Here is a 25,811-nt window from a genome sequence, read left to right as displayed (position 1 = left end):
GGCAGGCCTCCTTTACAGTCTCAAATACATGGGGGGGGGAGGGAAGGGGGCATAGAGAGGATAAATGGTGATGGAAGAAATAAAGAAATTAAATAGATGCGATTATGCAGTTGGCTCCCTGTGGACAACCGCAGGCATCCAAGGAGCAAACCTATTAAAGACTTTTCTATAAATGGGTCATAAAACGGCCCAGCGCTGCAGGCTGTGCTCAGAGGATGAAGAGACGAACCTCAGGGCTCAGGCAGCAGGGCCAGTGCGCAGCAGGTATGGGCGTCCTCCTGCTGGTTAGGAGCGGGGATGGGAGGTGAGAAGGATCGGGGGATACCGAGTAGGAAGAGGGTGGGATGAGTCATCAGCAAAGTCCTGGTCCCTGGAGAGAGGATCCGGGGTCGGGGTCAGGTCTGGTGTGGGGGGACATGGTGGGGAAGATGGGTCTTTGATGGATTCTAGGCTCTGTGCTGCTCCTCCCAGCCCCATCTCCTGTATATTTTGTTGTTGTTAATCCTCACCCGAGGATATATTCTCCATTGATTTTTTAAAGAGAGATTGGAAGGGAGGGGGGAAGACAGAGAGAGAAACATCGATGTGAGAGAGACACATTGATTGGTTGCTGCCTGCACGCACCCTGACGGGGGACAGCGATCTAGCCTGCGACGGAGGTACGTGCCTCAGCTGGCACTTGACCTTGAAGAACTAACCCGGTTCTCCCTCCGCAGGGCCAGAAGGGAAGCAAAGGAGAAAACGGCAGCCCCGGGCTCCCTGGCTTCCTGGGTCCCCGTGGGCCTCCGGTAAGCAGAGCACCCCGAGGGGGCCGAATGCCTGCCTCTAGGGGTACAGCCCACGTGTCCTTCACCCCCGTGTCCTCAGGTGCGCCTGAGGGTTACAGCGACCTGGTGTGAGGTCCGGGGTGCCTCATGCACGGGGTCACACCTGTGGGGGGGCCTCACCTCCCTGCGCCCTAATTGTGAGGCCCGGTGCGGCCTCCTCCTTATTCAGAGGGGACACGACCACCTGCCTCTGGGAGAGGGAGATGGTGTATGTAAGAGGGTTGGTGGGGTGCCCAGCCCCTGGGGAGCTCAGTGCATACAAACTGTTTTATATAGTGGGCGAGGCGGGTGGGGTGGGGATCGTGGCCTCAGAACCTCAAGGGCCTTAGGCATTATTTTGTAGATGAGACGTTTGGGCTGTAGGGTCAGAGCTTGCAGGTAGGGGGGGCGGTCAAGGCCACCTGGTCAGCTGGCGCTCCAGCCGGCCCTGCGTCCAGGTCTCCTGACCTGACCTCCTGAGGCAGAGGAGCCGGGGGTGATGGGTGCCAGGTCTCTGGGCTGAGGGACGCGAGGGAAGGAACCAGGTCCAGCAAGGTGCCCCCTGGCGCCTTCTGCGAGCCACGGCCAAGCCCTGGCTCCTGACCCGGGAATGAGGCTCGTGTGGAACGTGCCGCGTGGAGAGCTCATCCTGCTCCTGTCCACCCCCGTCCAGTTCATTTCTGGCCCCCGAGGTGCCCCACAGCCAGCCCTGCCAGCCACTCGAGCTGTGACCCCTCTTTGCCGCCTCGTAGCCCCAGCCTGCAATGGCTCTGTGCACTGGTGTTCACTGGAGCCTGTTCGTTCACTGGACACGCCTCCTTCTCCACGCCTGTCGCTAATCTGGCTGCCATGAAGCAGCGGGCGCCCCCTCTTCTCCTAGACTCCTTGCTGCAGACCCCTTAGCCGGGGTGACAGCCGATCATGGGTTCACCCTCCTTGCTACACGCCCACTCTAGTTCCAGGGGCATTCCAGGTGCCCACACATTCAGCCTCATGGCCACCTATGAAGCAGGGACGACAACTGGTCCCATTGCACAGATGGAGAAACTGAGGCACAAAAGGCTTTAGGAAGTTGTAAGGAGGTCGTCCAAGGCCACGGAGCCAGTAAACGGAGGAGTCAGGACTTGAGCTGGGGAGGCTGACGCCAGAGCCCAGTGTCTTCTTGGTGCCTCATTTCACCCCGAGCCTGCTTCTCAGGGAGCTCTGCTATCACAGCTGAGGCCCCGGGGCCCTCTGGGTGGCAGCACAGCTGTTCCCCTTGCGGCGAGGCCAGACCCGAGGCTCCCTCCCACCTGGAGGTCTCCCCGCCTCCTGCACAGGCTGGCCCACAGCCCTGCCCGAGGCCCCTGCCCGGCTGGTCCGGCGAGGTCTTGGCTGGAACGTGATTGGGCGGATTGTGTTTGGAGGGCAGTCCGTGACCTGTGATGTGCAGCCGCTGAGCTAACCATGTCGTGTTCTGTCTCACAGGGGGAGCCCGGCGAGAAGGGAGCCCCAGGCAAGGAGGCAAGTGTCGCCCCTCCCGCCCTCCCTGGGTGACCCTTTCCTATGCAGATGCGGGCCAGCTCCACGGGGGTGACACAGGGAGTCCCCCGGGCCCTGGGCCTGGCCGAGCTCCACACTTGCTCACTGCTTTCTGAACGGGGGTCCAGAGTGTAAATTGGCAAGGGCCCCACCAAGTCTGTAGCTGGTCCCGGGTACCATCTTTTAAAAAAAATATATTTTTATTGATTTCAGAGAGGAAGGGAGAGGGAGAGAGAAATAGAAACATCAATGATGAGTGAGAATCATTGATGGGCTGCCCCCTGCGCGCCCCACACTGGGATGGAGCCCGCAATCTGAACACGTGCCCTGACCGGGAATGGAACCTTGACCTCCTGGTTCCTAGGTCGATGCTCAACCACTGAGCCACACGGCCGGGCAGGGACCCTGCCTTTGGAATGAGGAAGACTGCTCCCCTCTGCACCTTTGGGTCACTTTCTAAACCGGAGGAGCCAGGTCGGAGGGCTCCGTGCCTGGGAAGCGGGTGCCCCCCCCCCGCCCCCCCCCCCCCACCATGCTCTAGCTCATCGGGCGTATTGCTCACTCACCCATCGATCCCTGTTGCCTCCCATTCACTGGTGATGGGAGAGAAAACCCCGCCCGCTCCCCTGCCCGTGGCTGCCATCACAGCAGCCCTTCCTGGCTCCTTGCGCCTCTCAGCCAAAGTCTAGGCTCTGAGCAGGCACCCAGGTCTCCCCAACCTGACCACCCCCCTTTCCAGCGGGAGCCCTGTCCCCTGCTGCCCGGCCACACTGTGCCCCCCATTCCCACCTCCAGAGAGAGGCATGGGGTCCTGTAAAATTGCTTCAGGACCGATGGATTTTGGTTGCTATGACATTGACAGAGACTTGGTGGCCGAGACAACAGACGTGTATTTCTCAAAGCTCTAGGGACCAGGGAGGTCCGAGGTCAAGGTTCTGGCCGAATGGTTTCCTCCCTCCCTCATTGCGCTAGCCGGCCACTGAGTCCCCAGGCCCACTCCCCCTAACCCCATTATGGGGGCCCTCCCTCATGACCTCATCCAAACCTAATCACCCCAAAGGCACCCCCCCACCTCCTGATACCACCCATATGAATTGGGACACGAACATGCGTCCATAGCGGACAGGAAGTGTGCCAGGGGAGGTGGCTGGCCGCGGCCACTGGACAGCAGGGCCGCACGCTCCTGCATCGGAGTCATAGATGTCACCACTGCGTGGGGAGGGCGTGGAGGGGGAAAAGATCCTGACGAGGACAGTCCCGGAAAGGGGAGGGGGGCAGGGAAGGGGGCCGAGCGTGAGCGGGTGCCACGGTTCAGGGTGGGCCTTGGCGGGAGAAGGCCAGGGAAGGAGGGGACCAGGCCTGCAGGGTCCGCACAGAGAGGGGGCTCTCGGAGCAAGGAGTCGAGAGCCTTGTCCTCAGCACAGGGGTGGGGTAGAAGCACCAAGGGCGGAGGTGCCCGCGCAGAGGGGCTGCCGGGTGAGTGACCGTCTGCCTTGGGTTCGTTGCAGGGCGCCCCCGGGAAGCCCGGAGCAGCAGGACCCGGAGGAGAGAGGGTGAGTGGGAGCGTGCCACCTGCAGGTGACGCTTCAGGGGCCGGGACTCTGTCCCCATGCTGCCTGCACAGCCTCCTGGAGAGCTGACTCCTCCGCCCACAGTTCTCGGAGGCAGGTCCTGTCCAACACCTTGTTGTATTCAGTGCTGTTCGTTCCCACGCCGCCCCCCCCCCCCCTTTTTAGTAATTTTTTATTGATTTCAGAGAGGAAGGGAGAGAGAGAGAAAGAGAGAGAGAGAGAGAGAGAGCGAGATTGAAACATTAATGATGAGAGAGAAGCATGGGTCGGCTGCCCCCTGCACGCCCCACACTGGGGATCGAGCCCTCAACCCGGGCATGCGCCCTGACCAGGAATCGAACTGTGACCTCCTAGCTCATAGGTCGATGCCCAACCACTGAGCCACGCTGGCCGGATGGTCCCCCTTTTTTGGTTGTTATTTGAAGCAGTGACGTCATTGCAATTACAAATGCCAAGGACATGAGAGCCCGGGACAGCTCCCCTCCCCGGGCACGTCTGTGTGCACCGCGCTGGGCGCCCAGAGCCAGGCTTATCACCCGGGGTGACAAGGGAACAGGTGTTTCCATAATGAATTGCTTGGTGTTATGCTCAGAAAGCCTCCCTTACATTTCATTTCTCCAAAAAGAACCACAGAGGGAAATCATTTATTTTTTTAGCAACACCAGTGGGGGAGGGGCATCCTCACACGGAGACAGCGTCCCTGCCTTCGGCGGATTAAACACCGTGTGTGCCCAGGAGCCTCCGCTTGGTTGCCTGTCACACTGTCGCCCCACACGGTGTCACCGCCCCCACCCCAGGCGTGTCTTCCCTCGTCCTGCAAAGCGTTCACCTTGGTTTTCTTCCGAGTCGGGTGGCAAGGAGAAGCCCTGCTGCCTCTGGTGTCCCCTCCCTCTGTCCTGTGGCTCTCGGTTCTGAGGCTGAGCCAGGAAAGGGGCCATGGATGAGACGGTATTGAGGGGTCCCCTCCTCCCGCTGCGGCCAGTGTCATGCAGGTGTCCCGGGAGCTCTTGCTGCAGGAATGGCTGGAGGTTTGGTTGGGAGCCAGGACACTCAGCCCCCAATTATGAATCTTCTCTAGGCCCAATCAATACGCTGAGCGTGGCCTCCACGTTAAGTGGTTCGGTGGAACTCTGCCAGGGAGCGGCAGGCACTCGCCCTGCGCTCTGGGAGCCGGGAGCGGGACCAGGCCTCTGCCGCAGAGGGTGCTGGGCCCGGTGGGTAGGAAACGCTGGGCCCCGAGGGGAGGCGCCTTGGCACCATGTGCCCCGGGCCCTGGGCTACGATCCCGAGGAGGACAGCCCCCATGGCGTGATCGCACCCGAGACATAGGAGTGACCGCCTCGGGTCTGGCGAAGTTCATGTCTAATTCACGGCTCTTTCATCGTTGGTAAAGTCAGACAGACACATAGACAATGCAAGTTGCAAAAAGCGATGCAGTGAAAGCAGAGCCCCTCCCCCAGGGCCTTGGTCCCTGTCCCCTCCCAGGGTCCGTCCCCGCCCGTCCGTGCAGAGGACCGAGGGTGGGTGCGCGACACACCTGCGTGTTCCCCTGCTTAACGCCCGGGGTAGCCCCGACTCGCCTGCTGTGCTGTTTCTTTGGTTCTTCCTGGGAACGTATCCGCTGGCGACGTCGCATAACTACCAGTCTGCCTTTGCTGCGGCTCCGGGCACATCCACACCAGGCCCCCGTTCCAGTGGTCATCTGCTTCTTGTCTTTCCCCCCACTTCTCCCTCCCTCTGCTGCCACCCCGCAGTGGGGCCTGCTGACCTCGAGGCCGGTCACATGACCACCATGTTTTCAGACCCTCGATCACTGAGTCCTCCTGGTCAGCTGCACAGTAGCACACGGGGTGGAGGACTGGACCGCCCCCTGGTTGCCATGGTTTCCAATTACTGATCCAGAACCTCGGACTCTGGGTCCACAGTGGGGAGAACAGGGCCAGGCAGCATGATGCTCGGTGGTCCCACGAGAGCTGGGAGGAGGGAAGGGAGGTTGCCTATGTGTGAGGCACCTCTGTCCATGGTGCCGCTGTCCCTGCAGCTGACAGAGGACACCGGGGCTGGGAGTGGGCCGGCAGCTGGGCGGTCGGTCTTAGAAGCGGCAGGGAGCCCTGGGCTGGGGTTTGGAATTAGAGTTCTCGTCCTGTCCCCTGCAGACACCTGCGTGACCGTGGCGGGTGGCCGTGTCCCCCTGGGCTCCATGTCCTCACCTGGGCTAGGACAGAGGGAGGCCTCCTCTCTGGGAGGCAGAGGATTGGGGTCCCCTGCCCCAAGGCACCTCCAGTCCTTTGCTTGCTGACCCTTCTTTCCCCCTCTAGGGAGATCCCGGCATCAAGGGTGACAAAGGAGCTCCTGGTGGGAAGGGCCAGCCTGGGGACCCGGGCATCCCCGGCCACAAAGGCCACACGGGCCTGATGGGCCCCCAAGGCCCGCCTGGGGAGAGCGGGCCGGCCGGGCCCCCGGGGCCTCCGGGCCAGCCAGGATTCCCGGGCCTGAGGGTAAGGATGCTGCTGGTACCACAAACGTGGGCTCCTCGGGGCCGAGGGGGCCAGGGAGGGTGTGACCTTCAGCGGGGCAGGGGCGTAGCCCCATGTGGCATGAGGACTGTTCTCAGAGATTCGTCAGTGTCCCGTGTCCCTGCGTGGGCCTGGGCCGCACTCTGGTCCTCTGAGAACCCCACTCCAAGACTATGCGGTCACCTGTGCAGGGCTGGGGTGACGGGCGGAAGGTCAGAGCCAGAGGACATGCGACACGAGTCCATGCAGGCGGGCGGGGCTGGGGCCGGTCCTGGGGGCGGGCAGGACCTCCCCAGGGGAGATCCGGGGCCAGGCCCCCGGGGTCTGTGCAGGAAGGAGCAGGCGGGCCAGCGCAGGGGCCCAGCAAGCCGAGTCCAGGTCACATGGAAAACAGGACGACTCTGCTTGTGCGACGAGGAGAGGGGAGGGGAGTCCAGATGTGGAAAGGACCGGACCGGCAGACGCAGAATGTGTGGTTCCTGCCGGGGCCTCCGAGCAGGAGTTCCTGGGGAGATAGATAACCCGCCCCCCTCCCTCCCAGGGCGAGGCTCCCTCCCTGGACACCCTGCGGCGGCTCATCCAGGAAGAAGTCGGGAAGCAGCTGGAGAGTGAGTCCTGCCTTTCTCTGCGCAGATTCGGGCCGGGCTCTGACAGCCCGGGAGCATCCTGTCGCTTCTCCTTCAGCACTTTGCAGCCTCACCTGGAAAAGGCGGCTGAGAGCCGTTCCCATAGAAACCCAGGTGGAGGGCACCTAGCAGGCTCTAGCCAGCCTCACCTGACATGGACCCCTCTCCAGAGCTCCCTCTAGTGAGGCCCGACTTGCCCCTGCTTGGTTGCCTCTCGTACAGGCAGCTCACCACCTGCAGAGCCAGTTCTGCCGTGATCATTCCTTTTCTGTGCACTCAGTCCCCGAGCCTTGCTGCGGGTCACCATGCTGTCCTCTGTCCTTCATCCCTCCCTCACGAAACCTGTTTTTCCCACTCGGCAGCCAAACTCGCCTACCTCATGGCCCAGATGCCCCCGGCGCACGTGAAGACGTCTCAAGGCAGACCCGGGCCACCGGGGCCCCCCGGAAAAGATGGGCTTCCCGGCCGAGCAGGCCCCATGGGGGACCCGGGACGGCCCGGGCAGGGGGGTCTGGAAGGACCGTCCGGACCCATTGGTCCCAAAGGTGAGTGAGGACTGGGGTGGGGGCTGGGGGGGGGGGGGGATGTGCTTCGCAGTGTCCACAGGCAGAGAAGGACCTCGGTGAGGCGCCTGCACCACTGAGGTGTGATTTATTCCATCCTCATGGCGGCGTGGTAGCCAGCATGTTGGCATCGTGTACTTTGTCCATAAGGATAAACGGTTTGCCGAGTTGACAGTTTTGCAAAATTCTGCTTCTGCCAGGAGGACTGAATCCATTGCCTTCCCCTCCCTTGTCCTCTCTGCATCTCCCCCACTCCGGTGTCAGGGGGGCAACGAAACGCCCTTCTGCCCCTCTGAGAGTAGAACTGACTGAGGACGAGAGATGGGGCCTCCAGGCAGATGGGCACCAAACCTCCGGCTGAAGCTAAAAACGGCGGCAGACCCGCCAGCTCTCAGGCCCCAGGCCTTCCCTGGACCCGGGCGCTCTGGGCAGCAGGTCTCACCTGCAGCGTAGCCCACGGGGCAGCCAGCGAGAAGGCGCTCGCTCTGTAGGCGGACAGACAGCTCTGCAGACAGACAGACAGCCCTGCAGGCAGACAGACAGCCCTGTAGGTGGACAGACGGCCCTGCAGACAGACAGCCCTGCAGGCGGATAGACAGCCCTGCAGGCATAGAGACAGCCCTGCAGGCAGACAGACGTGGGAGAGCGAGAGGAAGCCACTTCGTGACTTGGGCTTAGGGCAATGGATGCTCCTGCATCTTCCCTTCCCATGGCCTGTTTCCCTTCTTGTTCTTCATTCATTCGTTCATTCATTCATCCATTCATTCCTTCCCTGTAATGTTTCTCCTCCAGAAAAGGCTTTCTGTTACATTTGTGTCCAAATCCCATCTCATTTCATAAAACAAAATGCATGAGATAAGTGTCCATAAGAAAACATAAAACGTAGAAAAACATCGGACCGGGAGGAAGACTGAGCAAATGTAGCTGTTCCAACAGGAAAGACTGGTCTCACGCCCCCCAGACCAGCACACTTTCCATGGGATTACAAAAGAAAACCCGTCGCCGAGCGGAGATACTGTAGAAACGACATAAAAGGTGACCAATGGGAAAGAAGCGGAGGGGCCAGCGTACTCAGTCTGTACAGTGTTAACTCAGACGCGGCTCAATGCCCGCGGGGTAGGGCCCGGTCTCCCTGACCCTCTGTGGTGCTTTCCTCGGTGCCACAAACATGGGCTCTTCGGGGCTGAGGGAGGCCAGGAGGATGTGACCTTCAGCGAGGCAGGGGCGCGGCCCATGTGGCATGAGGACTGTTCTCATGGATTCTTCAGTGTCCCACGCCTGGGCCGCACTCTGCTTCGGACCGGCGTGCTCTCCGTGCCGCTTCCCGCCAGCCGCCTCCCAGCTTCTTGGGAGGAGAGCTGTGTCTTGTGCACGTGCCACAGGCCCGGGGATGCTGGGCTTGTTCCCTCTCAGAGGTTCTGGCAAATGCTCTGAGGACGTGCTTTGTAGCCTGCGTGAGTGGATGCACGGACGCGTGCGTCTGTGGCGAGTGTGTGTGAGTGTGTGCGTGTGGTTGCCTGCGTTTGTGTGAGTCTCCGTGTGTATATGAGTATGTACGTATTTGCTGGCGTGTGTATGTGCCTGTGTGTGCATGTGACAGGTAGTTATGTGTGGGGTTCACGGTGTAAATGTGCGACCTGAGCATGCATTTAGGAGCGAGTGTCAGTTGTGTGTGCACCTGTGCATATTTCCAAATGCGTGCACGTGAGGGTGAGTGTGGGGAGTGTGTGAACAGGAATTAGGGCCCAGCTGTGGGTAGTCAGAGTGGAGGCCGCAGGTCCCTGAGGACCCCCCTTCTACACGGGGGACCCTGTCTCTGCCCTCACCACGATTCTGTCTCTACCTCTGAAGGTGTGTGTTCCCCTCACAGGTGAGCGAGGAGCCAAAGGTGACCCAGGAACGCCAGGTGTCGGCCTCCGAGGCGAGATGGGCCCCCCCGGAATCCCAGGTGGGCATGGCGCCTGGGGTCTCTGGTGGGGACAGCGTCCACGGTGATGGGTCCCTTCGGGGAAGGCTGGGGAGAAAGGGTGACCTTTAACTACAAGGTCACCGGACACGGATTTTCTGTCCCATCTGAAATGCCGCTTCTGGACTTGCTAGGACAACGGTGGGACATCCCTGGGCCCTTGATTTGGGGTGAAAGAAGCCTGGGCCGTGCTGGGAGCTGCAGCCCCTTTCAGCCATCCCCAGGCACGCTGGCTTCTTACACGGGCTGAGGAACTTGCATAAAAACGCATGTTCAGTTGGTTAAGCAGCCTTTCCCACATACCCTTGAACGTGGAGCCCTGATTCTTTCCCTCTGCGCCCCATCCTTATGTCTCAGCATATCTGGGGGGTGCTGGCCAGGCGGCAGGGTGGCCAGTAGGGCTGGCTTGTCCCAGGCTGGCCTGTTCCTGGGACCAGGCAAGTTCATCTCCCACCCGGGGCTCTGTGGGAACGCAGCAGTTCCACGGTGCGAGATGGAAGCGGGAAGTGGAAGGAGTGACACTGCGTGGTTATCGAGCTCCGTGCCACTGAGGTTTCTAGGTTTAATTCTAGTTCGCACTATGGCCGAGGTCACTTCTGAATATTAAGCTAGAGGTCATTTTAATTTTAGTGTGTATATATATGTATATATATCTTCTTGATTTTCCAAATGCCCTCCAGTGGCCACAATCACTATTCTCCTTAGATGCCTACAAATGCATTGTAAATACTTATTTCTGACTTCTTGCCTGCTTCTCAGTAGCTTGAAAGTTAATAATATTTTTAAGGCGATTCCAAGTAACGAAGGGGGAGTTGACCGTACAGATGAGGTTGGGGTAAGACTGGACTTCAGGGGTTCTGAGCTGAAGGAATGAGTAAGCTGCTGGTCTAGGGCAGGGCTGTAGGTGACATAGCGACCACCAAAGCCCTCATGAATTTGTGTTCCTGAAATCTCTGAAGGTCTTTTTAAGGCAAGAATCTACTTTTTATTTAGTTTATGGGGGACTCAGATTTCCTAACATGATTATTAAGACTTAAGAAGGAATCTCATTGCCAAGGTTAACTTTAGCCCTTAGCTCCGAGCTTCCCAGTTGCCAAAGCAAAAAGGGAGACAGATTGATTATATATTGTGTCATGGTGCTTAATAAGTGGAGGCAGGGAAGCGTGTCTACGGGTCATATTTTCTGGGTCATTCTGGTCTGTCAGTTGCTTACATTCTGTTTATGTGGTCTTGGCCCATGATTTGCACAATAGGCTGAGTGGTCCCCGTCTGCAGGTGCACACGTGATAAAGCTTAGAGATTGCAGACTGTCTGGGACAAGCTGGGTATGGAGAATGGGATGTCACCAGGTGTCTCTAGGGACAGGTGAATCGGCTGATGGTCAGTGATAGGACTGGGCATCCCACTCTCGGTCAGAAGCTCCTCCCAGGAGCCTGTGAGAACACAGAAGGCCGGGTCTCCCATCCGCCCCGTACGGAGCACACGTTCCGTCCCCGGCCGTCACCTGCCTCTGTCTGCTCCTCTCCGGTGGCACCTATCACTGTCCTGGCCAACAGTCCAGGCAGCGCTTCCCCTGCACAGCCAGGTGCCCCTGCGCCCTGGTGTCCACGGAGCCCGTCCCGGTCCTTCAGGGCACTGTGCCCGGCGCCCAGACCCGGCTGCTCTCTGAGGGTGTCTCCAGGGCGGCTTGTCCCAGTGGAAGCACCGAGAAAGGGCTCGTTTGCTCCGGAGAAACCTGACCCCCTTCTGTTTGTTTTGCTCCTTGGCCAGGTCAACCTGGGGAGCCCGGCTACGCCAAAGATGGGCTTCCTGGGGGCCCTGGCCCTCAGGGGGAGACTGGACCCGCTGGACACCCGGGCCCTCCGGGCCCGCCTGGCCCCCCCGGCCAGTGTGACCCCTCCCAGTGCGCCTACTTCGCCAGCCTTGCCGCCCGCCCGGGGAATGTGAAGGGCCCCTAGAAGATTCCGGAAGGCCCGGGGACTGCGGTGGATTTCTGAAACTTGAACTCAGAGCCCGAGGACGTCAGAGATCTTGAAACATTTTGGCCACCTGCTTTTCTTCTTTTATCATTTGTTTTATTTTCTCGGGAGACCTCGGTGTTATTAAAACCAACAGATGCTGGCGGTCAGTCAGATTATTATTTTTATTAATTATTATTTTTATTGCATTTGTTCATGCTTTGCGAGTTTTGCTCCCTCTCCTCTGAAGTGGAACTTCAATGGGGTCAGCGGATTGAGTCTTAGTCCCGACAGCCCGTCGACAGGTGCTGCCCATGAAGGAACTCCTGGTGCTGAAACCGACCAGCCTCTGGCCAACTTCACCTGTTCGCCCCGAAGGGAACTGGAGAATGAATTGGTGCTTCTCTCCCGGCCGAGCCGGAGGCGCCCGGGAACCTTCCCAGGAGGGACAGTGAAGCGAGAGGAAGGAGTTTGCAGACCCGTGAATGCTCTGCCTCCTGCGGGGGGTGCAGAGAGTGGGGACCTGTTCCAGGCCTCTGCACGAAAGTGCCGCGGGGTCTGCAGTGGCTCGCGGGATCCTGTCTGGACTCGGATGGGGAGGCCGTGGGGGGCGGAGCAGGCCCTGCCTTTTGATGCGGATTTGGCATCTCAGCCACGGAAGGACCTGTCCGTGCGAGCGCCTTACTGACCTCACTCACCTGCACTGTTAAGGCAGGCGGCGGCCGCTCCGGGCTCTCCTGAGGGTGCAGGTGGGCAGGTGCGGCCGGAGCTGGGATGGGTGCCTCCCCCAACCCCCTGAACCAGCCTGGGTGTGTGTGTGTGTCAGTGTGCGTGTGCCACACCGGCCCGCACAGGTGCTCAATAAATCTGATTTCCTGTTCCTCGGTGCCGTGACGATTCCTCTCTTACCGCCATGTCCTTATCAGCTTCCTGTGGGAAGGAGAGAACGTGTGGTTTCTGTCATCCAGGCATCTGAGACCTAAGAAGGCTCATCAAACAGAGCAGGACCTGCACAGACCATGCCCAGACCGCCGTTCCCACGCTGCTCCTCCCCAGCAGTGGGGCTTGCAGCTCCGCCTCCCATCGCCCTGAGGTCTGAGGTCGGAAGGTGAGGACGAGGTGGGCCCTGCTCTGGAAGGTGCACCTGCCAGGAGGCTGCACCCTGTTGACAGCTGACCTTGGGCTGCTTATTAACCCAGACCCCGCGTGTCGCAGGCTGGGCTGTTGCCAGGGAGACGTTGCTGAGGCATCTGGCCCGGCCTCACCTTGGTCTCCTGCCCCAGGTCCCTGTGGTCCCTGTGGTCGGGGAGAATGGAGAAGGGGAGGTGTTCCTGGGCCGGCTGTCACTCAGCGCTGCCTCGTTCTCCAGGGGGCGGAGTGCGTGGGGACAAGCGAACGAGGATGTGACAGAGATGGGCCTGAGGACCAGCGTCTATTCCCAGATGGACGCTCCCTCCTTTAAGTCAGCAGACATGGCGCCAGGTGCTGGGGAGGGGGGCCAAGGTGACCAGGGCACAGGGAGGTCACAGTCTGCAGAGTGGACTATAATTAACTCCAAGTGCTATTTCTGGACAAGGCACAGGGAGACAGGCACGCCTGGGACAGCGCCTTACAATGTAATGTCATTAGTGCCGCGTGAGAGAAAATCCGGGGCCGGCGTGGACAACTCTACAGTAACAATAAAAATAATAGCACCTGCCGGGTCTAAGCTACCACCTCTGAGCATCTCCCCGCCCCCCTGCCCCCCTCCCCGCCGGCAGTCCCTGAGTCCATCCTTCCCCAGAACAGAGGATTGTGGGAGGCACTGAAGGCTACGCTGTGCTGGAAGCCCAGTATCCAGTGAAGGACACAATAGGCAAGTTTCCTGTTTTCAAGAAATTTCCAGCATCTTAAAAGGCACAGGTGAAATCCTATATAATAAAAGGCTAATATGCAAATTGTCCCCTCACCAGGAGTTTGACCAGGGGGTGGGGCTGGCCAGCCAATCACCTGTGGCCCCTCCCCCCGACCGGCCCCACCCAATTGACCCCGATAGGGGCGGGCCAGCGGGACCCCACCCATGCACGAATTCATGCACCAGGCCTATAGTTGTACATAAATAAAATGATTGCCAGCTGTTCATGTTGGGCTGGGGAATCCCAAAGAGGGGGGCCCCTGAGGAGCCTCTGGTAAAACCTGGACCGACCTGGAGGTTCTGTAAGGGGTGACTGGACTGCTCCCCAGTAGGAGACCCCCCCGCCCCCGGGCTTGCTGACCTGGCTGAGCTGCTGGGAGCAGGAAACAGCTGTGGGGAAGGCAGCCTGGGGACGGGTTCACGCAGAGAAAGGAGAGGCAGCCCCTCGCCTCACGTTCCCACTCCCAAACGTAACTGACATGGAGCCAGCCGTGCACAGGCCCCAGATGGAGCGAGACGGGGGTTCAGGCTGGCGAGGACCCAGGGATGGAGCTGAGTCCTCGCAGCAGCAGGATGGCGCTCCACGTGGGACGGAAGCAGGAGGCTGCGGTGGTGGAAAATGGCAAAAAGACCGAATCCGACTTACACGCTGAAGAAAACCACTCTCAGTGGGGGGGTGGGGGTGGGGGGTCGGTCCTACCATGACAGCCGGTTCCATTAGGGAAAGTGACACGGGCTCACGCTCCTGCCTCTGGCGTGTTTAGTTCCCCCCTCAACCAAAGCTGTGCTGAGTGTAATACTATTACAGTAATGATGTAGTGATAGGCTTTGTTGTGTAATGTCAGCCTCACGGTTGTTTCTGTTCTTTTCCTTTTGAAAGTATCTCGAGTTTATTCTCTGTAAATGTCTGTGGCTGTAGCCGTGGGGAAAGGGTGAGGGCTGGGAGGCGGCCTTTCATTCTGTTTCTTCTAGTTCTGCTACTGGTTGGAAGTGAACACCAAGATCTAGTCCTCAGCAGCCCTGTCTCCTGATGGCTGACCTCAGCCTTGAACACAGCACCCACCACGCTCTTCCTCTGGAGGGGAGAGAAGGAAAGAGATTAATTTCCAAGCAAAAGCAGCAGCAGAAATGAATGGAAAACGGCTGATGAATATCAAGAGGCAACTTAGTTCTCCTGGAAACAAACAAAACAGACAGACAAATAAGCAAAAGCATTGGGAGCTCAGACCCTCAGACCGGGACAGCAGGCCTTGAGGCTCCTGGGAACTTGCATCTGATTGCCACAAAGGAACAAAACCAACGCGGAGTGGGGAGCGGGGGCATCCTCAACGAATTCGTCACTTCTCGCGCATTAAAAATGTAAAGTTGATAAACACCAGGTAGAGTAATAAGTGAGATCCATCACGCATACGAAACCGCTACTGGAATACGTGATGCCGCCTGAACCTGGCCGGTGCTGATTTTCTATAAATACCGAAACTTCATGCTTGTCCCTGAGCTATTCATCACGCGTGGAAAGCGCATGCATAATGAATGGGAAATCCGTTTGTTCATTAACTTGAGAAATGAAAAATCTCTCCCTCCCCGGTTACGTCTCTGATTAATGTGGCTCTGACACAAGTTAGCAGCTCTCTCAGCGCTCTCCAGGCACTTTCTGAGGGATGCAGGCTCGATGGCCCGGCCCAGCCTGCTGGCGCCTTGCCTGCTGGAACCTGAAGGCGGGGCGGCGGGCGTGGCCTCAGGCAGATTTTGCTGCAGCGAGAAAGCAGGGCCCTTCCACAGCACAACCCCACAACCTGCCCCCGGCTCGCTGGTCACCACTGCTGCTCCCGGCAGCTGGAGCCTGAGTTAGGAGTGCGGGCTTTTGTTTGGTGGTAGCTGACAGACTCCGAAGAAGACATTTAATTTTTTTTGATTCTCGGTTTCTTTAATCTGTTATAAACAGAAAGAAAAGGAAAAAATAACAGCATATTGTCTTTCTGTAGCTTCTATAAGTTGCTTCAAGTGTAGTGGCTTAAACCAACTCAAGTTTATCTTACATTTCCATAGGTGGGAAGTCATCCCCACGTCTCCAGGGGCTGAGGTCAGAGTCAGCAGGCTGCTTTCTTTTTTTCTGGAAGCTCTAGGGCAGTGGTTCTCAGCCTTGGCTGCACATTAGAGTCACCTGGGAATCCTTTTAAAATCCTGATTCCTGGGCCTCATCCTCCGGAAATGGAAATTCTGTTTCTTTGTTATGGGGTGAGGCCACAACATTAGTAACAAAGAAACAGAATTTTCGGAGGATGAGGCCCAGAAATCAGAATTTTAAAAAGATTCCCAGGTGATTCTAATGTGCAGCCAAGGTTGAGAACCACTGCTCTAGGCAGTGATCTGCAATCTGCGGCTCGAGAGCCACATGCAGCTCTTTGGCCCCTTGAGTGTGGCTCTTCCTAAGCCTTAGGAGTACCCTAATTAAATTAATAACAATGTACCTACCTATATAGTTTAATTTTAAAAAATTTGGCTCTGTTGACTAATGAGTTTGCTGACCACTGCTCTAGAGGAACATTAATTTCCTTGCCCTTTGCAGCTTTTCAGATCTGCCAACACTCCTTGGCTCATGGCCCTTCCAACATCAGCGAAGCCAGCAGCTTCAGGTGGCATCCTTTTGACACCACCTCTCTCCCACCTCGTTTCCATGGTGATCTCTCTGACTCTGACTATCCCTGTTTGAAGGTCGGCTTGTCAACAACCATGATTCCGCCTGCAATCTGCATTTCCCGTTTGCCATGCAGTCTTTAGAACAGCGGTTCTCAACCTGTGGGTCGCGACCCCTTCGGGGGTCGAACGACCCTTTCACAGGGGTTGCCTAAGACCATCGGAAAACACATATATAATTACATATTGTTTTTGTGATTAATCACTATGCTTTAATTGTTCAATGTGTAACAATGAAAATGCATATCAGGTATTTACATGACAATTCATAACAGTAGCAAAATTACAGTTATGAAGTAGCAATGAAAATTTTATGGTTGGGGGTCACCACCACGTGAGGAACTGTATTAAAGGGTCGCGGCATTAGGAAGGTTGAGAACCACTGCTCTAGAGTCAGAGGATCCAGGGAGCAGGATGCGGCCGCCTTAGGGGCTGTTGTTCTACCCACCGGATCTCGCAGGATTGCTCTAAGGGCCACGGGAGATGCTGAGGGTCACCGTCTTGTACAGTGTCTGCTGCACAGTAAGGAACTGATACATAGCAGCCGTCATTGCTGCTCATTGTTTCATCTTCACAACCAACTCGGGAAGCAGGCTGGGCAGGTGTGATGATCCTCCTTTGACAGAAGAATACTTTGATGCTGCCCGGCCGGCATAGCTCAATAGTTGACCTATGAACCAGGAGGTCACGGTTCGATTCCCGGTCAGGGCACATGCCCGGGTTGCGGGCTCCATCCCCAGTAGGGGGCGTGCAGGAGGCAGCCAACCCATGATTCTCTCTCATCATTGATGTTTTTGTCTCTCCCTTCCTCTCTGAGATTAATAAAAATATGTATTTTTTAAAAAGAATACTTTGAAGCTCAGAGAGGTGAGGCACTGCCCCCGGCCGCCAGCTGGCCAGCAGCTGGAGAGGGGCCTTCTTCAGCTCCGTCTCAATAAACCTTGGCTGAGGATTCTGGGACAGGACCGGGGACAGTTTTGAATGACAAAGCAGTTTCTGGCTTTGAAAAGCAATCACAGCAAAGCCCAATGGTGCCTCTCGCTGGGCCGTGCCAAAGCTCTAATGGAAGGCATTAGTCAAATTGGAAACGGGCCGCTGTCCTTAGCCGCAGAGAAAACCCTATTTCACGCCCGGGTGGAAAGCAGCCCCGTTCTCCCTAAGCCCTGCTCCCTTCCTGCAGTCTCAGGGCCCTCACCCCCACTCCCCCTGGGCACTCCCTGCTGACCCCGCCCGGGGTGTGAGGCTCGAACCTGGGAGGCCCACAGGGAGTGTCAGCCCCCACGCGCTGCCCCGTGGTGACCGCCGATTCTTGGACGGCTCGGGCCCCTTGGTGATGCTCACAGCCGGGCTGTGGACATGGGTTTGCTGACAGGAGGGTGTACTAGAGTGGACCGTGGAGGGAGAAGACAAAACCGTGGACTTTCCCATCAAACACCATCGAGGGAGCTGAGCCCTGAGGACGTGGAGATGTTGGGACTGTGTGCCGGCCCTTGATGGGCTCCCAGGCCAGTGGGCGAACAGATACGGACCAAGAGTCTGCCAACACTCCTTGGCTCATGGCCCCTTCCAGCATCATCAGAGCCAGCAGCGTCAGGTGGTGTCCTTCTGACACCCCTCTCTGAGCGTGCACGTGCCGCTGACCCTGCAGGGCCGCACCGGACCAGCCCTCGGCTCTTGCTCGGCCGGGGTGGAGCGGGGAACGCAGGAGAGCGCCGGGCTGCATCCAGAATACCCCACCTTCATGCCCTTCGCCACGAACAAGTCATCGGTGTGTCCACGCTCCTGGTGCCTGAGCCGGTGGCCGCAGGGAGGACCGCAGCCCCGGTGCACGTGATGGCTGGTGCGAGGTCGCCGACCGCCTTCTAGAACTGACCACGGCCAGGAGAGCAGGGCCTTCTCTGTCGTGTTCTGTGGCGTCTTAGTGCGCAGAGCGCTGCCCGGCGTCCGGCAGACACTCCATCAAACGTCCTCGGTGACGGGCCAACTGAGCCAAGTTTGCAAACAATAAAAAGCTGAGCTGATGCAAAGGATTGTCTAGACGTTGAAAACGAGAACTGGACTCGCAAAGATTCCCCCCCCCCCCCCCCCCCCCCCCCCCCCCGCGTCATCAGAGAGACCAGTGGCGGCAGCAACACCCTCAGGTGGCGAGGAAGGAAAGGGCGCATGTGCAGACGAGGACAGGCACCCCCCAGGCCTCGCGGAGGAGGAGAGCATGTCTCACTTACAAGACAAATGGACGAGCATAAAATGCTGGGTCTCACGCACCATATTTTCACTGCCGGTAAGAGAGACTGTTCTGCAGTTTGTTGTTAAAACCTGTCACATAAAGAGGAAACTCAGAGCGTGAAGGAAACCTATTGCAATGCTAATGGAGTGTGTCTCTGGCTGGTGGGTAATTTCATTTTCTTCTTCCCGCTTTGGTATAATTTCCAAATCCTTGCAACGGAGCGTATATTACTTGTGGAACGGAGCCCATCACACGCCCACGCCCTCCCGCGATGTTTCTTATTACGCGTGCGCAGCGCCAGTTCTCTCCATGGTCCCAGCTTGGCGCTCCCACGCTGACGTGGTCCTCGCCTCGGCGCTCTCACGTGACTCCTGGTCCCGGGCTAGGTGTTCTCGCTTGACTCGTGGTCCTCGCCTTGGTGCTCTCACGTGACTCCTGGTCCCGGGCTCGGCACTCTCGCGTGACTCGTGGTCCTCGCCTCGGCGCTCTCACGTGACTCCTGGTCCCGGGCTCGGCGCTCTCGCGTGACTTCTGGTCCCGGGCTCGGCGCTCTTGCGTGACTCATGGAAACGCGGACCTTCTTCACCAGGAGAATAACTGCCTCCTGCGCGGCCTGGGGCGCTCAGCTGGCCGCCGACCCAGCGCGGGTCCCTGTGGAACTCAGGCTCTGTGTCTCGCCTGGCGGGGACAGTACTCCCGTGGGGTGGGCGGACGGTGAGCCTGTCCCGTGCTTCCCGGGCCGCGTCTACACCAATGGCCGCAGCACCGCGTGCGCACGACGACGGCCGAGGCTTGCAGGTGAGTGACCGCCACTACGCCAACCGGGAGGACGGGGTTTGTCTCGTCCGTGTTTCCATCCCTTCGTTTACTCACCCCCGTCCTCACCAGCCCTGGGCAGTGGCCGTGCGGCCTAGGCCCTGAACAGAGGGGCCTCGCTGGCATCCCACGGGAACGTGCTGACCCCTAAGGCGGCCGAGAGGGGCGCCCTCCGTCCGGGCTCTGCTCTTCTAGGGCGTTTATCTAAGTCAGGCCTAATGTCTCCCTGGTCACAGCCCGACTAAGGCTTTTCAGTGTAGTTACAACATTGTTGCTTGTCCTAGAATGGAGCTCAATTCATTCCATCTCTCTCTCTCTCTCTCTCCCCCTCCCTCCCTCCCTTTCCCTCCCCCCCACCCCCCTAACAGACAGACACACACACACACACACACACTCTGCCCAGAGCTTCTCTCCAAGGTCCTCTCTTTCATTCTTATTTCCCCTTTTGAAGTCACCTTCCTTGGGACCTGGCTTGGCTCCAGCTCACCGTCTCGCTCTGCGCACCTGTGATCTTTATTACAAACACACCAGGCAGCGCCCCCACCTGCTCAGCGCCTCCCAGAGCTCACGCCGGGCCTTATAAACGCCACGGGCATCGGGCTGGCGCTGTGTCTGTCCAGATTGCCACACTGCCTTCCACGCCACTGAAAACGTGGCAGAGGTTCCCCCGGAAGGTGTCCTGAGCAAACCGACACGTGTCTCGTACCTTCCCGCCTCTGGCTACACGACCCACGGAGAGAGTCATGAGCTGAGCTGCGAGCAGGCAGGTTGGCCTCGGAGTGACAGCCCACTGCAGAGCCTGCTGCCACCTGCCCGTTCCCCCTCAGTGACCGGCGCCCTGCAGCCCGATGAGTGAGGTTACTGGGTCCACTCCCCCTCCGGTCGCTGTGTAAACACCGCCGTGACGCCCCAAGGCTTTCCAGGGGACGCTGAACCCCGAACCCCTGAGCAGAGAGCGGACCATCCATCTATCCCGAGACACAGAGGCGCTGGCGGTAAACGGTGCCATTTCAGCCAAACCCGGGGCCTCCGTTTCCACTCACAGCCGTGATGTGCAAGTGGAGACGGAGTCACAGGCAGGAGCCCAATTGGGAGAATGGCAGGGAGTTGAGTTTCCTAACTGTGTTCAAAATCAACTTGTCGTTTCTCAGCAAACCAAGGGGTCCCGTGGCCGACGGATGCCCCTGCGAAGCCGCAGGCCCCGCCATGGTGGGTATCAGGCCTGTTCGCCCTGGCCATCGGAGCTCCTCCCACCAGGGGTGTGTTCAGAAGCCAATTGATTGTCCAATACTAAGAAACAAGCCAAGATTTATTCCCGGTGTTCTGTTCTTTCGGACGCCGTTGTAAACGGGCTTCTGTCTTGATTTCTCTTTCTGGGAGGTTGTCATTAGTGCATAAAAATGCAACCCATTTCCGAACCTTGATTTTGGATCCTGCAGCGTCACTGAATTCATGTATTAGTTCTTATAGGTTCCTGGTGGTGTGTGTAGGGTTTTCCGTGTACAGTATCACATCGTTTGCAAATAGGGACAGTTTCGCTTCCCCCTTTCCTGTTTGGCTGCATTTCCTGTCCTTTCCTTGTATGATCACCGAAGATGAACTGCTGATACAATGTTGAATCCAGGTGGTGAGAGAGGGAATGACACCTGCTTTAAGTTGAGTGGGCAGGAAACGTCACCGTTCGCGCGCGTCGATGCTCCATTCTGAAAACTTGCATCTTTTTCTTTTCTCCTCCCCATGGGCAGCCTTTTCCCCTGTGGAGTTTATGTAGATTGTGCTGTAATAACTGTGCTTCAATCTTGCGAACTTGGAGCATCATCGTGGGGTGGGGCTCTCTCCCTGAAGACAGTAAACCCTGCAGCAGTCTGTGCATACAGCAGGTGCTCACTAACTGGTGGAGGACTTGAATATGATATTGCCCATCTCCTCAGCTGAGGAGCAGGCCTCTGGTTTTCTAAAGGAAGCATTGGGACAGCCGGCCATGCAGCTTCAAATCTGTCCCACGCGCCCCATGGATAGGCTGTGTACGACGTGCCAATTAAACGGTTGATTATGCAGCGAATATATAATTTTCATATTCATAAAGCAATCATCTATTATTAAGATTTCTTCTCCATTTAAGTGAGAGGGTCCTTTCTGTGGGAAGTGAGTAAATTGCTTTCACAGCAGCGGGGATGGGCCGCATTTTCTTTTCAGTGTCGACATCCTAATCGGAGCCTCCGTGCTTCCCAAGACGTGTTCATGTGCAAACCGTGGTTGTGGGGCAGGCAGGTTTCCGAAAAAGGAAGCGGGCCAGCAAGAGACTGCGTGCGTGATGGACATCACGGGTCTCCCCTAGGCGGGGGACACTTTCCCCGAGTGCTTTCCACACCTGTTGGTTCTTTTGTTGCTTAAAAGACCCTAAAAAGCAGGCAGTGCTAGCCAGGGTCATGGTCACCACTGACAGGCGCTGACGCCGTAACCTGAGGACACGAGGCCAGCAAGTGGCATGTTGGTGTCAGTGAGCAGTGGGGAGAGAGGTGGGAATGGGGGTCCCTGAGCTGGACTTCCCTCCTCCGTGTGCATGAGGGGGCTGCCCAGGACCGGGGGCACGGGCTCTGGGACCTGTGAAGGGCTGGGCACAGGTGAGTTATCACTGCCTCACAGCCCTGCTGCTGAGACCCTCGCCTGGCGATCTTCCACTGTTTCTCAGCGCAGAGTCTGACTCAGGAGTTGCAGGAGCATTGTCCCGCCGGCCTCTGGCCCTCGCTTCCGCTCCCTCTCACTCCTGCCCTGCTCCTGGCTGCCGCCCGTGGAGCCAGCACTGCGCCGTTTATTTTGTGACAGGCACTCGGGTCTCGATGTGAAGGAAGGACCACACCACAGGTCCCCACCTCCTCCCTCTGCATTTCAGATTCCCTACCTCCCTGGGCTTCATTGTAACCTAAGGGTGTCAGGAGGTGAGGCCAACATCGTGGGATAAATTATTTGTCCTGGTGTAGAGGGATGGAAGGATGGATGGGTAGAAGGATGGAGGGAGGGAGGGAGGGATGGGTGGAAGGATGGATGGATGGAAGGATGGGTGGATGGATGCATGGAAGGAAGGAAGGGTGGATGCATGGAAGGATGGGTGGATGGGTGGACAGATGGTTATTGAAATATACAAAGGCCTAGACTTCAAAATTTTGGGTCATTTGAGTCAAGGTGATTTTTAAAATGTTTAACAACATTTCCTTTTACCTGATGACATAAAAAATAATGTCTTATAGGCTCTTTAGAAAATGTAGCGAAACACAGTGAAAAGACTTAAAATCACCTGTACTCCCAACTCTCAGAACCTGTCTTGGTTTTGTATACTTTTAGGATATTATACTTCTTCTATTAATTTTATACCAAAACAGATCACACACCATAAAACTCTTATAAAATCTATGTTTTCACTTAAGAGAACACTTTATTTTAAAATACATTCAGAGCATGACTTTATCTTGGATTAATAGCTTGTCACCTTTCATTTGATTTGACCACTCTCCCCTGTTGTGGCACATTAAGCGATTTCCCTGGAGTCTATGTTCCTAAAAACAGTGCCAGGTGGACATCCCTGTGCTGCAGGAGCGAGGCTGGCCGAGAATTCCGGATCGGCTCCGGGAAAGAAAGCCTCGGGGCTCTCCCCCCTGTGGCGGCATCACGGACACCCCGAGAAGGTGACGGAGGGCCGTTGCATGCATTTGGTCTCTTATGGCTTATCCTGACATCCAGCAGTTTGCCCAGGAGAGCAGATCTAAGGCTGTGTGTGTGTGTGTGTGTGTATGCACACGCACGCCCACCTGTGTGGTGTGAGGCTTTCGTTGTGATAAAGAAAAGTGATCAATGACAGTGGTTCTAATGAAGAGCCTATCAGAACAAATGAGCTCTGGTACATAAATGGAGGAGTGAGCAGGGGCCGGAGGCTGACGAGAGATCGATGGTCTGAGACAGGCGAGGTGCCCTGCATGTCTGGGGCGCAGACCGCATGGCCCAGGAGGTGACGTGTGAGTCAGAGTTCTGGCTGCCCTGGCTGCCCTGGCTGTCATGCTGAGCAGCTGGGACTTGACCATGTCTCAGGGCAGTCACCTTCCTGATAATCGTCACCGTTTGTAATGCAGGTCGCCGTGTATAGAGCACTTCCTTAACCCTCCTGTCATCCATCATTCCAGCTGCTGAAACCCACCTGTCATCCATTATTCCAGCTGCTAAAACCCACCTGTCATCCATCATTCCAGCTGCTAAAACCCACCTGTCATCCAGCCATCATTCCAGCTGCTGAAACTCACTTGTCATCCACTATGCTCATCCTGTATCTGCCTTCTGAGGTGCTGGCTCTGCTGGAGTGTGAGTTAGAGGGTGATCGGGGTGCACGTGCCCCAGAGGTAGGGACCATATACTGCATCCCAGATCGTCTTAGCTGTGGGGGACCTTCGCTCAGTTTATGCAATCCCTACTGCGCATGGCACGCTGTCTCTCTGAGCATGCACGCTCCATCTTTTAGGACCCCCTCATCCATTTGACAGCGAGCATTATGTTACACCACATATGCAGATTCCCCCGCACTCCGCAGGGCAGACAGTACGGAGAACATAAAGGCAGACTTCCAGGGCAGTAGGTTCTCAGGTCCCGGCTCCATTGTCTCTCACGTCGAAGTCCCACATCACTAGGATTGACTGAACCTTAACCCAACCCAAACCCGGACACCCCGCTGCAGCAAGCGTACGCTCAGACCGGTTCTTTCTGATCCAGCACTGCCTCTCGGTGTCCTCCTTCCCTCCCGCTCCTTATCTGCACTTCATTCTCATTTGTATTTTTAAATACATTGTTATTGATTCCAGAGAGGAAGGGAGAGGGCGAGAGAGAGAGAAACATCAATGATGAGAATCATCGATCAGCCGCCACCCACCGGGGATGGAGTCCCCAGTCCTCTCTCTCTCCCAGTGCATCACGATCCAGCTCTTCAGCCGACATTATGTAATAAGCTGAATTCATAGTCCCCCCAGTGCCTTTCATTCCAGGCCTGCGAGAGCCCCTCTAGAAGCTCAACCCCTGCTCGGTAACCTGCCCTATGGGGTCACATCAGGCCAGACCAGCTCCCTCCCGCCTGTTCTCCTCCATCAGTCCTCCTGCCCTGGTTCCACCTCTTCCCCACCAGGCTGGCTGGCCCATGTGCTCCCTCTCAGAGGAGACCAAGGCCATTGGAAAGAGTTCCTCATGCTTCCAGCCTGTCACCTTCAGAGACCCCGTCTTTCTTACATCCCGCCTCCGGGGCCAGGGTGGCTCCCAGGGTCTGTCTACTCCATTGGGCACTGAGCTTACCTCTTCTTGACCCCCAGGTCCCCTCCACACCCTTCCCTTCCTCTCCTTTATCTCCGTCTCACCCTCTAAGCTTCTTTCCGTTTATAAACAGGCTCGATCCTGAAAAAGCAAGCCTCGTCCCTCCCTGGGCTTCCTCGGTAACTTCCACTTGGTGGTCCGATCAATCAGTGCCCTCTTCCCTCAAAGAAAACGTTACCCCCCACTCCCCGCCAAGGCTTTCCAGTTAAATATTTTAAAACACACACGTTGTTAATAGTATACCAAACATTCCCAAGAAGTGAAAAACGGGAGAAGGCACACTGCTTCCCAGAGGGTGGTGTAACCTTGATTCTCTGACCAAGCAAGGTTGGGAAAGAAAGTTAATATTGGAACCTCCTTAATGGACACCGTGAAACAATGCTGAGTGAAACGCTGGCAGGCTGCAGAGAACAGGAGACACAGAGAGATGGAACATTGTGACCGGCAGGGCCTATTCCAGGAATGCAAATGTACAGCAACTTTACGTGACGTATTAATGTCACTGATTCCATTAGCAGAAGTGGAAAGTCACTCCCTGATCTGAATAGACAGAAGACATTTCAATAAAATCTCAAGAACCATTTATTATTGAAAAATGTTAGTAACATAAGTGCAAAGACAGGTAACTAGTAAGTGTCCACGGATAAACTAGTGGGACGGTGTGCACGACATTGAGCTGTCAGAAAGCCTTCTCCCTGCAAAGGCCAGCGGGCTGCTCACTCCCACTTCTTCAATTCCCTGCTCTGTAGGGGCTCAGCCAGAAACCTGACATGGGAGATGAACCATTTGTATAAAACATGTAAAGAGAGAATGACAATTACCGCCATTCGCAGATAATACAGCTTTCTCTGTAAGAAACCAACAGACTCTATGGACAAATTATTTTAATTCATAAGAGATTATAGGGGTGTAGCCAACCAAAAACAATGCCATAGTCTATTGCATTTCTACCTGCCCAAGGTTAGAAAGTGTGATTTTCCGAAGGACACATTTAAACTAGTTACAGATCTACACATGGTATCTAGGTCAAAACCTAATAGAATATTTGCAAGTAGTTTAAATTTAAAAAGGAGCCCTTGCCAGTTAGGCTCAGTGGATAGAATGTCAGCCTGCAGACCAAAGGGTCCTGGGTTTGATTCTGGTCAAGGGCAGGTACCTTGGTTGCAGTCTCCTCCCCGGCCCAGGCCCTGGTCAGGGCTCATGCAGGAGGCAACCAATCCATGTGTTTCACATTGATGTTCCTCTCTGTCTTTCCCTCTCTTCCACTCTCCCTAAAAAAATCAATGGAAAAATACTCTCAGGCGAGG

At 56.8% G+C, this 25,811-nt stretch overlaps 1 protein-coding gene across 1 annotated transcript in view; it reads left to right on the top strand.

Moving 5' to 3' along the window:
* Positions 1-12,329, top strand: part of COL22A1 (collagen type XXII alpha 1 chain) — a 118,837-nt gene extending 106,508 nt beyond the window's left edge. Inside the window, exons 57-64 of the mRNA XM_070392079.1 lie at positions 717-788; positions 2,274-2,309; positions 3,836-3,880; positions 6,217-6,396; positions 6,956-7,022; positions 7,403-7,585; positions 9,474-9,551; positions 11,340-12,329. Of these exons, the coding sequence (XP_070248180.1) occupies positions 717-788; positions 2,274-2,309; positions 3,836-3,880; positions 6,217-6,396; positions 6,956-7,022; positions 7,403-7,585; positions 9,474-9,551; positions 11,340-11,527 (849 nt within the window). The 3' untranslated portion in view covers positions 11,528-12,329. The remainder of the gene's footprint in view (positions 1-716; positions 789-2,273; positions 2,310-3,835; positions 3,881-6,216; positions 6,397-6,955; positions 7,023-7,402; positions 7,586-9,473; positions 9,552-11,339) is intronic.
* Positions 12,330-25,811: the final 13,482 nt, after the last annotated feature.

This window comes from Myotis yumanensis, unplaced genomic scaffold, assembly GCF_028538775.1.
Source record: "Myotis yumanensis isolate MYYU_CA2020_CCGP unplaced genomic scaffold, mMyoYum1.0.hap1 SCAF_15, whole genome shotgun sequence".
Lineage (NCBI taxonomy): Eukaryota > Metazoa > Chordata > Mammalia > Chiroptera > Vespertilionidae > Myotis > Myotis yumanensis.
Note: the sequence above shows the minus strand (reverse complement) of the source record. Positions and strands in the feature narration are given on the sequence as shown.